Source organism: Homarus americanus, unplaced genomic scaffold, assembly GCF_018991925.1.
Source record: "Homarus americanus isolate GMGI-L3 unplaced genomic scaffold, GMGI_Hamer_2.0 scaffold24260, whole genome shotgun sequence".
NCBI classification, from domain to species: domain Eukaryota; kingdom Metazoa; phylum Arthropoda; class Malacostraca; order Decapoda; family Nephropidae; genus Homarus; species Homarus americanus.
Genome location: NW_024721079.1, coordinates 1,656,886 through 1,670,318, shown reverse-complemented (window position 1 = coordinate 1,670,318; position 13,433 = coordinate 1,656,886). Strand labels below are relative to the sequence as shown.

The 13,433-nt window shown below is 41.1% G+C and overlaps 1 protein-coding gene across 10 annotated transcripts in view; it reads right to left on the bottom strand.

Annotated features, from left to right (window-relative positions):
- Nucleotides 1–13,199, bottom strand: part of LOC121861421 (calmodulin-binding transcription activator 2-like) — a 74,238-nt gene extending 61,039 nt beyond the window's left edge. For 7 of the 10 annotated variants that reach the window (XM_042359128.1, XM_042359129.1, XM_042359125.1 and 4 more), the window contains exons 1-2: nt 13,135–13,198; nt 4,015–4,150 (exon numbers count right to left, since the gene is read on the bottom strand). In XM_042359128.1, coding sequence (XP_042215062.1) covers nt 4,015–4,134 — 120 coding nt within the window. In that variant the 5' untranslated portion in view covers nt 4,135–4,150; nt 13,135–13,198. Of the gene's footprint in view, nt 1–4,014; nt 4,151–13,134 lie in introns of all 10 variants that reach the window. The other 3 variants (XM_042359132.1, XM_042359133.1, XM_042359134.1) reach the window with 1 other exon arrangement.
- Nucleotides 13,200–13,433: the final 234 nt, after the last annotated feature.

Genomic DNA, 13,433 nt, shown 5'->3' with positions numbered 1-13,433 from the left:
ACCATCAACACCACCACCACAACTATTACTATCATTACTACTACTTCTACCACCACCACTAGTCTCCACCCCCATCAATAGCCCCCTCTCCGACAGTGGAAGTCAATCACACAACATTCCTCGTGATAGCTTCCTCCAACACCCACCACCACCACCACCCCCCCTCCACACACACACACACACCATTAAACACACAGGAAACTCTACACTACAATTTCCAATTCAACAAGAAACACATTAATACTACGAGTCACAAAACACAACTGGATCAAATACATAAATATACGAGGAGTAACATATCACTTCTAACGAGGGAACCTCCGTGGAAGGAAAGAAATCAACATGAAACGCCAAAAAAATAAATAAATAAAAAATAAATACTAAATTAATAAATACAGGGTTTCCTAAAATAAAATAAAAATAAAAGGTATAAACAACTAATTTACGGTTTTTCGTGATTTGGTGAATGCGCGTATTACAACCACAACATTGTCCTTACCTAAGTATCAACTAAGATAAAATATCCCCACAAACCACAAATTTTCCTGATCTAGGGAAGAAAAACAAGAAATAATCCATGAAAACTCCCTCAACAGGGTGGGGTTTTTCCTCCCCCTTAAGAGAGGCACGGGAGGGAGACGGTGCTGCACGTCCGAGAAAATAGCCCAAGCTAGCATAAATAACTATATGACTACCGACCTCACCATACCAATCTACAGTATGAAAAACGCCAACTGTAAGAGTCAATGGGGGGGAGGGGTGGGGTGAGGTGAGGGCGGCGGAATGATGAGTGGTGAAGAAGGAAGCGGTGGAGGAAATAAGGGCGGAATGAGTGGGAGAGGAGAAAGATGGAGTGAGAGTAGAGAGGAGGAAGGAGAAGGAAGGGTAGGATTGGATAATGGGGAAAGGGAAGGGTAAGATAAGGGTGTAGAGGGGGTAGGGTGTGAGGTAGGATTGTGTAGAGGAGTAGTTCAGGAGGAAGGGGGAATGAGAAGAAAAATAATAAGGTAATTGTGAGGAAAGGATGAGCAGACGGAACAAAAGACGACAAGTAGGAACAGGTGATAAAAGAGAACAAATGAAGCGGGGGAGGAGGAAGTGGTGAATAAAGAAGAAAGATGATGAAGGAGGAGACGAATAACAAATGGAGACGGAGGAGGAAGATCATGCTGCTATAACATGAACAAAAGACAAAACGAGAATAAAGAAACGCACACAGGAGACAGAGAGAAAGAGAGAAAAGGAGAGAAGAGAAATGAGAGAGAGAGAGAGAGAGAGAGAGAGAGAGAGAGAGAGAGAGTGTGTGTGTTGTGGCACTGACCTACAAGCGTTCGTACTATACTACCAATATTCCTTGTAAATGGAGATGTAAGAATGCACTAAACTGTATAATTTAATCTAAACCCCCAGAACAGAGTTAAAAATTAGCAACAAAATCACACGAACTAACTAACTCACTAACTAAACTAGAAACTTTCACTTAACTGTTAGGAGACAATGGCATGGTATCCGTCTTTAATTGGTTTTTTCTGATGTAAAGTTAACGTATCTAGTTAAGGTAAGACTTTGTGAGTCATTTTGATAATTTTTTAATAAATTTTTTGTGCCTTAAGTCAAACAGGTGCCCAAAACCGTGAAGATTTTAAAACGTCCTTAAAATAATTGAGACTTTATAAAAAAAAAAGAGATCAAATGAATATCTGTCGCCGTATGATGGTCTTTTTATCGAGCAGTACACCTACAGGGAGGGCCAGGTATACTGTGTGACTTCAACCTGACACAGGGAACAACTGAGCTATTGAAGTGTCACTGACAATGGTGGGGTTTAAAATCAGTCTACATTGGATTCGTTCACTGAATGTATAAAAACAAAAACATTGCGGGGTACAATAGTGCATCGTGAGTGGGAAATAAAAATGTGACTTTACTTGACAAGGGCAATAACACTGTCAATGTTTGAGTGACTGACAATGTTTCATATCAACACCACAATCCATTTTTATCAAGGAAATAATTGCGAAAAAAATCAAATTAACACGCTGTTACTATGATAAAAAAATCGACCACTGTATTTTTGGGGTAACACATCTGTCCGTATTGGTGTACACGAACGCTGAAACTGGCTGAAAATCGAATCAATTGACCCAGACATATATATACAGAATTTAAAAAAAAAAATCTTGCCTTACATTTGATAATTTTTACGTAATCCTGCTAACAGAGCTTCGTGTTAACAGACGGGCACGTAACCTACCCCATGGGGTGTAATAAATATTCATGTGCCTGTGTAAGGTTACTTTTTTTCACTTTATTAACATCCACACATACCTACGTCCACATTCACACCCACTTTAACCAATACTTACACCCACACCATGAGCACATCCAGGCCTATACGCACACCAGTATCAACATCCATTACTATACACACACAAGAACTCCCTCACTCACACACACAGCTATAGTAAGCTAAATGCGTCTACAGTAATCATTTAATCATATATAAAAGATAACTGACCTTTGACCTTTATAAATAAGGTCTACAAAATATATCCAACCCCTAAATATTGACCCAACAAATGTAATAGTGGAAATATGACCAAAACTTTTTGCCTGTTTAAAAGAAGAAAAGTGAGATCGCCGGAGAATATATACCAATATTATTTATGTCAACACAGACCAAACTCGGTAAACAAAAATTCTTTGAAGTTTGTACGAGTAAAATTTCTTCGTGTAAATGATAATGTATGTATCCGAGTGACGACATTAGGGGGAACCTGAAAATAATGTAAAAAAAAATAATAGCATAGAAATTACAAGCGAAACTCTACCATAACGAGATACAGTAGGTTCATTTAGCACCAGTTAGAGAACAAAGTTAACGTATACATTTATTTATTTATTTATTTATTATTCAGAGTCCCGCCACTATCCCCGAGTTCAACCACTACCCCTGAGCCACATCACTACCCTTGAGCCAGGTGTAGAAGAGTTAAGGAGGGGAAGAGAGGGTATAACAGGGAAAGCGGGGTGGGGACGGAGGGGCGGGGAGGGCCGAGGGGTGGGGACGTGGAGGGGTGGAGACGAGGAGGGGCCGAGGGGTGGGGACGAGGAGGGGACCGGGGAGGGGGCCGAGGGGTGGGACGTGAGGGGTGGGGACGAGGAGGGGCCGGGGGAGGGCCGAGGGTGGGGACGTGGAGGGGTGGGGACGAGGAGGAGCCGGGGGAGGGGCCGAGGGGTGGGGACTTGGAGGGGTGGGGACGTGAAGGGGTGGGGACGAGGAGGGAGCCGAGGGGTGGGGACGTGGAGGGGTGGGGACGAGGAGGGAGCCGAGGGGTGGGGACGGGGGGGTGGGGGTGGGGACATGGAGGGTGGGGACGTGGAGGGTGGGGACGTGGATGGGTGGGGACGTGGAGGGTGGGGACGAGGAGGGAGCCGAGGGGTGGGGACGAGGAGGGAGCCGAGGGGTGGGGACGTGGAGGAGCCCGAAGGGAACTACCTCCCAGCCTCCGCCAGACTAGCATGTAGCCTGAAGGCGCGACAATTTCCATAATATTACAAAATATTTCTCCTCGTCTCAGGCCGAGTAATTTCCTCAATAATGTACTCGACAACTTCCTGCCTCTCCTCTCCCCACACTCGTCACTCACAGCTCCGGCGGTCCACATAACTAGAAGCGAGTTTTATCCAATAAGACTCATACTTTACAAGTCTACTAATGTGTGCAAGTCAGCTGTGATTATATATGCAAATGACATGTCCGTGAGAGTAAGAAGAAAATTAAAACAATCTTTATTTATATTACTTTTATAGATTACGGTATATTATCAAGAGAAGAGAAATGGAAAATAAAAAACAAACGAACAAACGAGAGAGAGAGAGAGAGAGAGAGAGAGAGAGAGAGAGAGAGAGAGAGAGAGAGAGAGAGAGAGAGAGATCCTCCCTCCACCTAACAGCTGACAACACTGAACAAACAAGAGAAAAACGACGAATTTAAGTACATAAGTGACTTACCTCGATGCCTTGGACCTTGAGCTTCATGTGGTCCTCTCGGGTAGTCTTGCCGTCCTTACGTTTCTTCCAGCAGTACCCGTCGCGTCGGTATCTCACCTTCTTTCTTGAGTACAGCAGCATGGACCCGCTCTTCGGCCTGCCAGAGGAGGAAGGAAAGAAACCACACTTTAATGGTCGGGTTTATTTCTATACTATTATCGTTCTCCATCTCATTCAGTCTATAATACAAATCCAAAGACAGACTACAGACACACACAGAGACATTGGTGTAAGGAACAATACAATTTTTATTTTCGTTTCGTCCACAACTGTCTTTCAAATAAAATAAAAATCCTATTTGCTGTGTCATCAGGTGTTGAGGCCGCGAGTATGTATTTTGGCGAGAACAGAGAATATTATATTTCAAGTAAATAGACATTCATGTTTGCTCTCACATACCACACAGTTTTACGGATATATTTCCATCATATATATTGCATACATATACTTGGTTGATAGCACCATTCCGATAATATTAATGTTAAATATTAATGCGATATAAAAGTATGTGGGTTTCTACTTTAATGACAAATGCGGAAATTCCACTAGGCCCGCCTCACTCGCATGCGAACTGAGGTGCTCTGTATGACGCATTCCTCCCTTGACAGCCATGACATAAACCCCTCGAGTACGACGACTGAACCCTTTAAGTACAATGACATGACCCCTTGGATATGATGACTTAATCCTCTGACATCCCCTGGCGTTTAGAGGGTCAGTTTCTTCAGACACACACGATTTAACCAACAAAGAGAATGGGGAAGAGAGAAAGAGTGAGAGCGAGAGATACTGTGTGTGTTTGTTTGGTCTTTCTCCATGCCCTTAAAACTGTCACACGTTTCAGTATTCGAGTGAACCTTTAAACATATTTTCCCGCTATAGTATCTAGTAAGAAACCCTGAAAAAGGCACAAAAGCTCTTAAAAGGTAAATCTAAATCCAGTTTTACCGCCTGAACACAGTCAAGAGTAACTTGTATACCCAAACAACCACAAATATGTTAAATTTCACATAACTTTAAACCCACAAATGAAAAATACTAATACATTAAATTATGTTAAAATATAAACAGAAGGCGACATTTTAAGTTCTATTAATGCTTTAAGGCCATGCAAAATGTACACATATCAACGTAACTCTTACTCTTTTTATTGCAAACAGCAGCTATTAATCAACACGACCAGTCCCCGCCTGATATATTATTCATCCATCCTCACTGCCTTCCTAGATGATTAATCAATCACAAGTTTGTTTGAAATTCAGAAGGTTATTCACAGAGAGGATGAAAGCAATATAGTTACCCAACACGCTTTATCTAAACTGCTATATTGGTTTCCGTTACCTAACCGTCAACCATTTGCTTACGTATCACTCATAATTTTTAACAACGCTTTACGTGTTTCATCGCATATCGTAAGCTAGCGTGGACTGTTGTGTTCCAAAGTGCTATGTTAGATAATGGATTAGAAGGATTATGGATCGTGTTTAATAGTTATATCGTACACGACTTCGTTATCGTTAACGACCCCCCCACAACTTACCTTGCTATGTTCAGTTATAATCAATGTGTAGTTCATGAATTAGTTTGTATGCAATAAAAGGTCCTGAAGTTGTGTGTTTCCTCTCCTTGTGTTTCTCTGCACTTAACCGAGTCTCTATTTCCTCCCTTATATTAACAATCATATAATTCGACGGATTTGCTGTCATCATTTGCACGCTCTCCCATATCCACGTCAATAATGACTTACTCACTGTTAATGTCACACTACATTGATTGTCGTGTTAGTTATGGGTTTTCTACATATTAAAAACTATAGACAGTCAATAATACTCATTCTTTGTCTTCATACTTTTTTTTTAAGAATGCACCACGGATTTGAAACGGACGGCTCAATGATCAACAAGGGGATTTTCGAACAAACAGCCTCAGTTGTTGTTTATTTAGCTCTTGTGTAGTCCTTTATTGCCCCCGATGAACAAAGTGTCGCTATGAGGGACTGAGGGCAGCTAACAGAAAAAGTGGAGAAGGAATGCGAATATTATATGGTATATTTGTGTATTACTGTGGCTGTGTGATTAGTGGTGAAACTATGGGCAAGTTTATTTACGCCGTTTGCCTCTGTTAATCGATTTGCGTATCGTGATCCAGGGTAATGGTTAGCCAGTGCAGTTGGCGCGTTGTCCGGTCATGCAACTCGTTAACTCAGGGTGTGGTTGTTGTGTTGGCGACAGCTTCTACACCTTAAACAAATTCACGCCTAGGTGGCCCTAGGGCCGGCCATCCTCGTTACACGAGGTAGAACTATTATTATTATATTAGTGGTTCATCTAGCGGGAAACACAGTCAACGGCCCGACTGGACTAACACATCGTCCGTCTCATCATCCTTCAGCGAGTCTATTTGTCGCCATTAGTATGAGGATATGCCATTAGTCCGTTGAGTTCCCTCCTCCAGTGTGACAAATTGGCCTTTCAGTACGAAACTCGAGCAAGAAACTCCTTCAGGAAACAAGTGGCTCACCTCAGTAAGTAACTTTGCAACTTTGCTCCTTTCTTTAACTTCACTGTACCTCACAAGTCAGCCATGGGCCAATAATTTTACTCCAGCGTTATCTTCACTACTGTCTTACTGAAAATTTACCAAAAAACGGTAATCAGAGGAGAGAGAAAACTGTACCAAGAGATAAAATGATAATAGCGTGAGGGTAATAACAGATAGCAGTGCATGACAGCAACGAGCGGCAGCACTTCCGCCCTACGAGCCGCCACTTACGGTAGACGTCAAAGGAAAATCCACACAAATGAGGGCATGACGTGCACCGATTGGTCCTTACACCAAGACAATTCACTAAAGTTTCTTCCAATATGAACTAAATTACGTCCAAAGTTAACTAAAATTAAATTAGTTGAATACATTTAATTATTGTTTAGGTTTGGTTAGGGGTCAATTATTGTAGGGATATTGTCGGGGAAGTGGAGGAGGGAGGGCAGTAAGGAGCGTGTTGGAGGATTAAGGCCAATCAGTGTACATCATACTACACCCGCATACACCTACCGTCTGCCAAACCGCTTCCAGTACAGAGATAAAGATTTCGCTGCTCAACTGACTCAGAAAAAACTATATTCAATGCAGCAGAGTTCACGACAGACAGTGTGATGAATGTGTACATGACAGGGTGGTGTTTTGGGTGGCGGGGTGGTGTTTGGGTGGGCGGGGTGGTGGTTTGGGTGGGCGGGTCGTGTTTGGGTGGGCGGGGTCGTGTTTGGGTGGGCGGGGTCGTGTTTGGGTGGGCGGGTCGTGTTTTGGGTGGGCGGGTCGTGTTTTGGGTGGGCGGGGTCGTGTTTGGGTGGGCGGGGTCGTGTTTTGGGTGGTGGCAGGGTGATATTTGGGTAGCAGGGTGAGGTTGTGACCGTCGGTATAAATTAAGGTACACACACACACATGTAGTATAAAGTTGACACGATCAATGTTGTGTCTAGACAGTCATTGTTAACACTTTCCATGATCCTGTGTGTGTGTGTGTGTGTGTGTGTGTGTACCTCGGTTAACACATTCCTGGGGGCAGTGGATGCTGGATTAACTCTTGATACAGTAAACTATATATACTATACGAACGCGAAACCTGACACAAAACTAAGTAATCCATAATTCACTACATTAAATATTTACACCCAAGGAACATACGACATTAAAATCTCCCGTCGTGTTTTTTGAGAATCCTGGCGACGTGTGTGGTGTATAGATAAGATTTACCATAAAATCTACAGAGAGGTTTAATCATCTATCCAAATCAATAAAAACACCTCTTTATTTACATGTAGTACTAATTTTCACACTAGTTTTAAGATGATTGACAATTATTTTTTTTTACGAGTTATGCTCCAGAAGACAGACAGACAGACAGACAGACATACAGGACTTTTGACGGATTCGATTTCAATATTATTCTTCCCCATCAGCTAACCAGAGAGGGGAATAATAATCGAATATTTTCCTTTGAACTTCAACAAGGGGAGAAAATGTCCACATGAGGTTATATCTGCCTGTCTGTCTGTGTCTGTCTGTCTGTCTGTCTGTCTGTCTGTCGAATAACTTACAATTATGGTTAAACAAAAGTATTATTAACGAGGAATCAAGAAGTGAAGATGTAGGTCAAGACGAACAAACTGGGTCCGAAAAATATGTAAAGTAAAAAAAGAAAGAGGAAGAAGAAGAAGAAGGAGATTGTCAGAGGGAAGAGGAGAGACGGTGATGAAGAAGCGGTTTAGATGAAAGTTAACTGGGAGCAAGTAGAGGTGCTTGAAGAAACGAGTGGAGGAGAGACTGGATAAAGAGGGTGTGGAGGGTGGAGAAGAGACTGGATAAGAGGGTGTGGAAGGTGGAGGAGAGACTGGATAAGAGGGTGTGGAAGGTGGAGAAGAGACTGGATAAGAGTGTGGAAAATATGTAAAGTAAAAAAAGAAAGAGGAAGAACTGGATAAGAGAAGAGACTGGAGATGGAAGGTGTGAGACAGACTGGGGAAGAGGAGGTGAGACGGTGATGGAAGGTGGAGAGAGACGGTGGAGGTGAGACTGGATAAGAGTGGAAGGTAGACTGGGAGCAAGATAAGAGAGGTGACTTGAAGAAACGAGTGGAGGAGAGACTGGATAAAGAGGGTGTGGAGGGTGGAGAAGAGACTGGATAAGAGGGTGTGGAGGGTGGAGGAGAGACTGGATAAGAGGGTGTGGAAGGTGGAGGAGAGACTGGATAAGAGGGTGTGGAAGGTGGAGGAGAGGCTGGATAAGAGTGTGGAAGGGGAGGAGGTGGAGATGAGGTTGGCAAAAGGGTGTGGGAGAGAAAACCAAGAAAGAAGTAAATAAACAAAGTGGAAAGAATATTGAAAAAAAACCCAAGAGAATGGATAAAATGGTAGAAAATGATTCCAAGTGGTGTGTGTGTGTGTGTGTGTGTGTGTGTGTGTGTGTGTGTGTGTGTGTGTGTGTGTGTCAAAATTATTAAAATCTTGGGTACGATTGTCTCAAGGTCAAGGTCACGTCAGATCAGGTGGTCAGAACAACGACGATAACATTTTCTCTCGGGTAGTTAAGCTGCCATGATTAACCTTCACAGATAAAATAAATACATTTCTCTTTAAAAACTCTTAAGACTTTTTCCAATATACATCCGACACCACCAGTCACTAAAACCATTTCCAAATTTAAAAAAATATATATATATATCAACAAATGTCTTTTATAGAGAAAGATAAAAAAAAAATAATGTGGGAAATATATCAATAATGTTACTCGACTCCACTGGACGATATTAAGAATTTTAGAAGACAATCAAAGGAATAAATGGGCCAACCGCGGTGATGACTGTCAGGGTTAAATCTGGATGTTGGGGACCTGGACTACTTACCCCCTCACCCTTCTCCTCCCCCTCCCCCAGTCTTCCTTCTTGGTGCGTTTCCTTCTGTGGTGGTAGGACGATGGCCAATGATCTTTCTGTCTCGTATAATACAAAGACCAATCTCTCCTATAGTAAAAAGACCAACGACCTGTATTTCTTATTCGTGTTGCCTTTGTGTTGTGATGCATTTGTAGTGCACAGAAACGACCTTCTGAGTTTTTCTATATAGGAACGACCTTTTTAGTTTGTTACTCTACAAGAAAGACCTTTACGTGTCTATTTCCTGCCGCCAGGGGTTTGATACCACCACTAGAACGACCTTATTACACGGAATTTATATCAAAGTTTAATACCACCTTGAAAATGACCTTGTATAGTGATTCGCTTTCCTGTCAAGAGTCGATAAAAAACACTAAACCGACTTATTTTTATCATTTTAGTGTCGGATGGTTTGATAACTAAAACACAACCACTGTAGTACCTCATCTTCGTGTCAAGTTGTTTAATAGCACCATTACCAAGACCTTTATCTCTCTTATCTTTCCGTCAGAGGGTTTAGTTGCATGTACAGACACGACTTCCGTGTTCTGTTAACATGTCTGTTGAAGTACCGGGAACAACGGCATCTTGGTTAAGTACTTTTTAATTATAGGATATACGGGTAAGTAACTACTATCTCTTATACCAATATGAGTACAATGTATATAGTATTATAGAATATAATATAATGTATACATTATAGAGTATCATTATTCTACAGCACCATGACACTGTGTGGGCTGTCATTTCTCTCACACACACACACACACACACACACACACACACACACACACACACACACACACACACACACACACACACACACACACACACGTCATAATCAACACCACAACAATTATCGGTAAACAATGAATAAGCAATCTCAAATTATGTAACGGTTATGACTGTGTGTGTGTGTGTGTGTGTGTGTGTGTGTGTGTGTGTGCGCGCGCACGACCTACACGGGTATATATTTGTTTAGGTTGACGAAGCTGCCACCAACACAACAACAACTTGAGTTAGCGAGGTATATAGCCCGGTGCCGAGGTAATAATATGCCCATGAAGACCGGACAACTTCGTAACCGCACTGACTCGATGTTAACCCCCAGAACACGACCCGATTAATCGATTTACATCCAGGTCACCATTACTACTGGGCACACGGGCAGATGGTGACGTTTCGATATGTTGCTTCACTACCAAAGACAAAATTTCCGATACAGTACATGCCTATACAGTATACTTTCATTCATACATACATACATACATACATACATACATACATACATACATACATACATACCGGTACATGAATACGCACAGAAGACATACTTATCGTCTATAATAATAATAATAATAATAATAATAATAATAATAATAATACAAGTAAAATTTTAAGTCTTGCCATCTTCGATTGAACAGATTTAAAAAAAATACCCCCCCCTCACTGCACTTTTCATTCACCACAAAGAAAATAGCACAGGAACTTCTATATAAAAATTTAATAGCATAAAAGGATTACATTCCTGGAAAGACAAACTTTTAATTGGTGAGTGTCACGCTACATCACGCCGACTGCTGGTCCACCTGCCTCAAACAATCTCAGGATATATTTCCATCCTATAAAATTACAGCTAGGAAATGCAGCTAGAGTTACGGTAAAGTCTCAGTACACTTCCGGAGCTATTTTAAGCCTATATCGTCAAGCAGTAGGGGAGAAATTAAGCTTGTGGAAAGCGTTCAGGGGTGTCTGCGGGAGGTAAGCTCAAGACCAGCAGAGATAAGTGTGTAAAGTAATTAAATCGTAATAGTCCCTAGTAATAATGGACTCATGGACTCCAATCCTAATAGGCTACAATATACTTATAAGCCTCCAACACTGCTCCCAATCCCTATGTTGCTAAGATTATAATAGGAGGAGAGTCTTATTAGAACTAAGACCTATTAAGCTAACCCTATTATGCCTAAGGGTCTATCAGCACTAAGGAAGGACTGCTTGAATTAAGGCCTATTAAGACTAGTAGGTATTATGACTCGAAGCTATTAGGACTGAGAACATCTTGCACCTGTCAGCTCAAGATCTAAATAAGACGAGGTTGACATAATTGTTTTACTAAAAGCCTGTAATATCCTCCCCCATAGCTGCCCCCTTGTAATAGGACTATGGGAGTAAGCCAATTAAATGACCTTTTACAGACGTTTCTATTTAATGAAAATAATGCTCACTATAATGACTGCCACTCGTGTCCTACTAATTACTATCCGTTTTATAAGACTTGTGAAATATTCTATGCTATAACACTTCTCACTATTATATAAAAGTGGGTGACAAACGTTTTTACAGGTATTTTTCGGTATAACACCTGACACTATTATCATATATTATGCTTTTTTTTTATTTTCTGGGTCGAGCCATCAATTATGATAATCGTGTGATATATTATGGAGAAGCGAGAGGGGGGGGGGGTCTGTACTATGTTATGACACGTGGGGTTGGGAAGTATTATTATTATTATTATTATTATTATTATTATTATTATTATTATTATTATTATTATTATGAACAATGATAGACAAAAGTAATAATAATTAATATATTTTAATCACTTTTACTATAATTATTAATATTAATGTTTTTATTCTCTGACTTTTTATAAACAACAATAATAATAAATAAAACAGCCTAATACAGTATTATTATTGAGATGAAAAAGGTAATTAAAACATTAATACTGTTAATAATGATAGAAACAGTGATTATAATATATAAATTATTATCAAGGTAGCATTATCACTGTCATTAATCTGTCTCAACATTACACACACACACACACACACACACACACACACACACACACACACACACACACACACACACACACACACACACACACACACACACACACACACACACACACACACACACACACACACACACACACACACACACACACACACACACACACACACACACACACACACACACACACACACACACACGGGTTCCTACAATGCACTGTGCAGGGTGAGGGAGAGGCGAGAATCCCTCTTCACCGCTCACGTACGCGCTGGACCAGACCCTTCTGAACCCAGCCTTAATTTTCCACAAGTTTAAATAGAAATTTCACGGACGGACTGGAAGCAACTCTCTCGCCCGGGCCTGAGAACCACACACTGTTGAGCTCGTATTTCAGACCCGGAGAGATTAATTTTAGAAGTGGTTAATCTAAGATGAGGAACATGTGCGCACGTAAAGCACTCTCATATATTTACTTACACACACACACACACACACTTTATATACACAAACGCACACAAATATGTATATAAACATTTATATACAAGCATGAGTCATACAGTATATACATATAGACACATACGGAACGACAGGCAAATATAATCACAAATATAGATCAACGCACAAGCATACATATACAAAATTAAAAATGCACATGCAAGCGCACATACACACAAATATACATTTATGCATACATATAGACAGTCAGGCAATTAAGCACAGACAAACCGTGAAAAACGCAAAAGCAAACCTACATAAATGCAGTATGTAAAGGGGGACACACACACACACACACACACACACACACACAAGATATAATACTATGAAATTAGGGAGAAGGAAGAACATACCTGATCTTGACCTCCTTGGAAAGCCAATCAGTGTGTCGGTCGAAGCTGATCAGCAAGGAGGCGATTTCCTGTAAGAGAAAACGGCAGTTATTACAAGGGGGAACTGAGGCAAAATACTCGCACGTCGGAATACTTTTTAAATGTGTGTGTGTGTGTATGCGCTAGTATATTTATGGGTGTAGTTACGTTCGCGTGTACATATGTGCAACAACAGTGTGTGTGTGTGTGTGTGTGTGTGTGTTTGAGCGTGTAATCGTTTAGATACAACCGGACACATTAACATAATTCAAGACTACCTT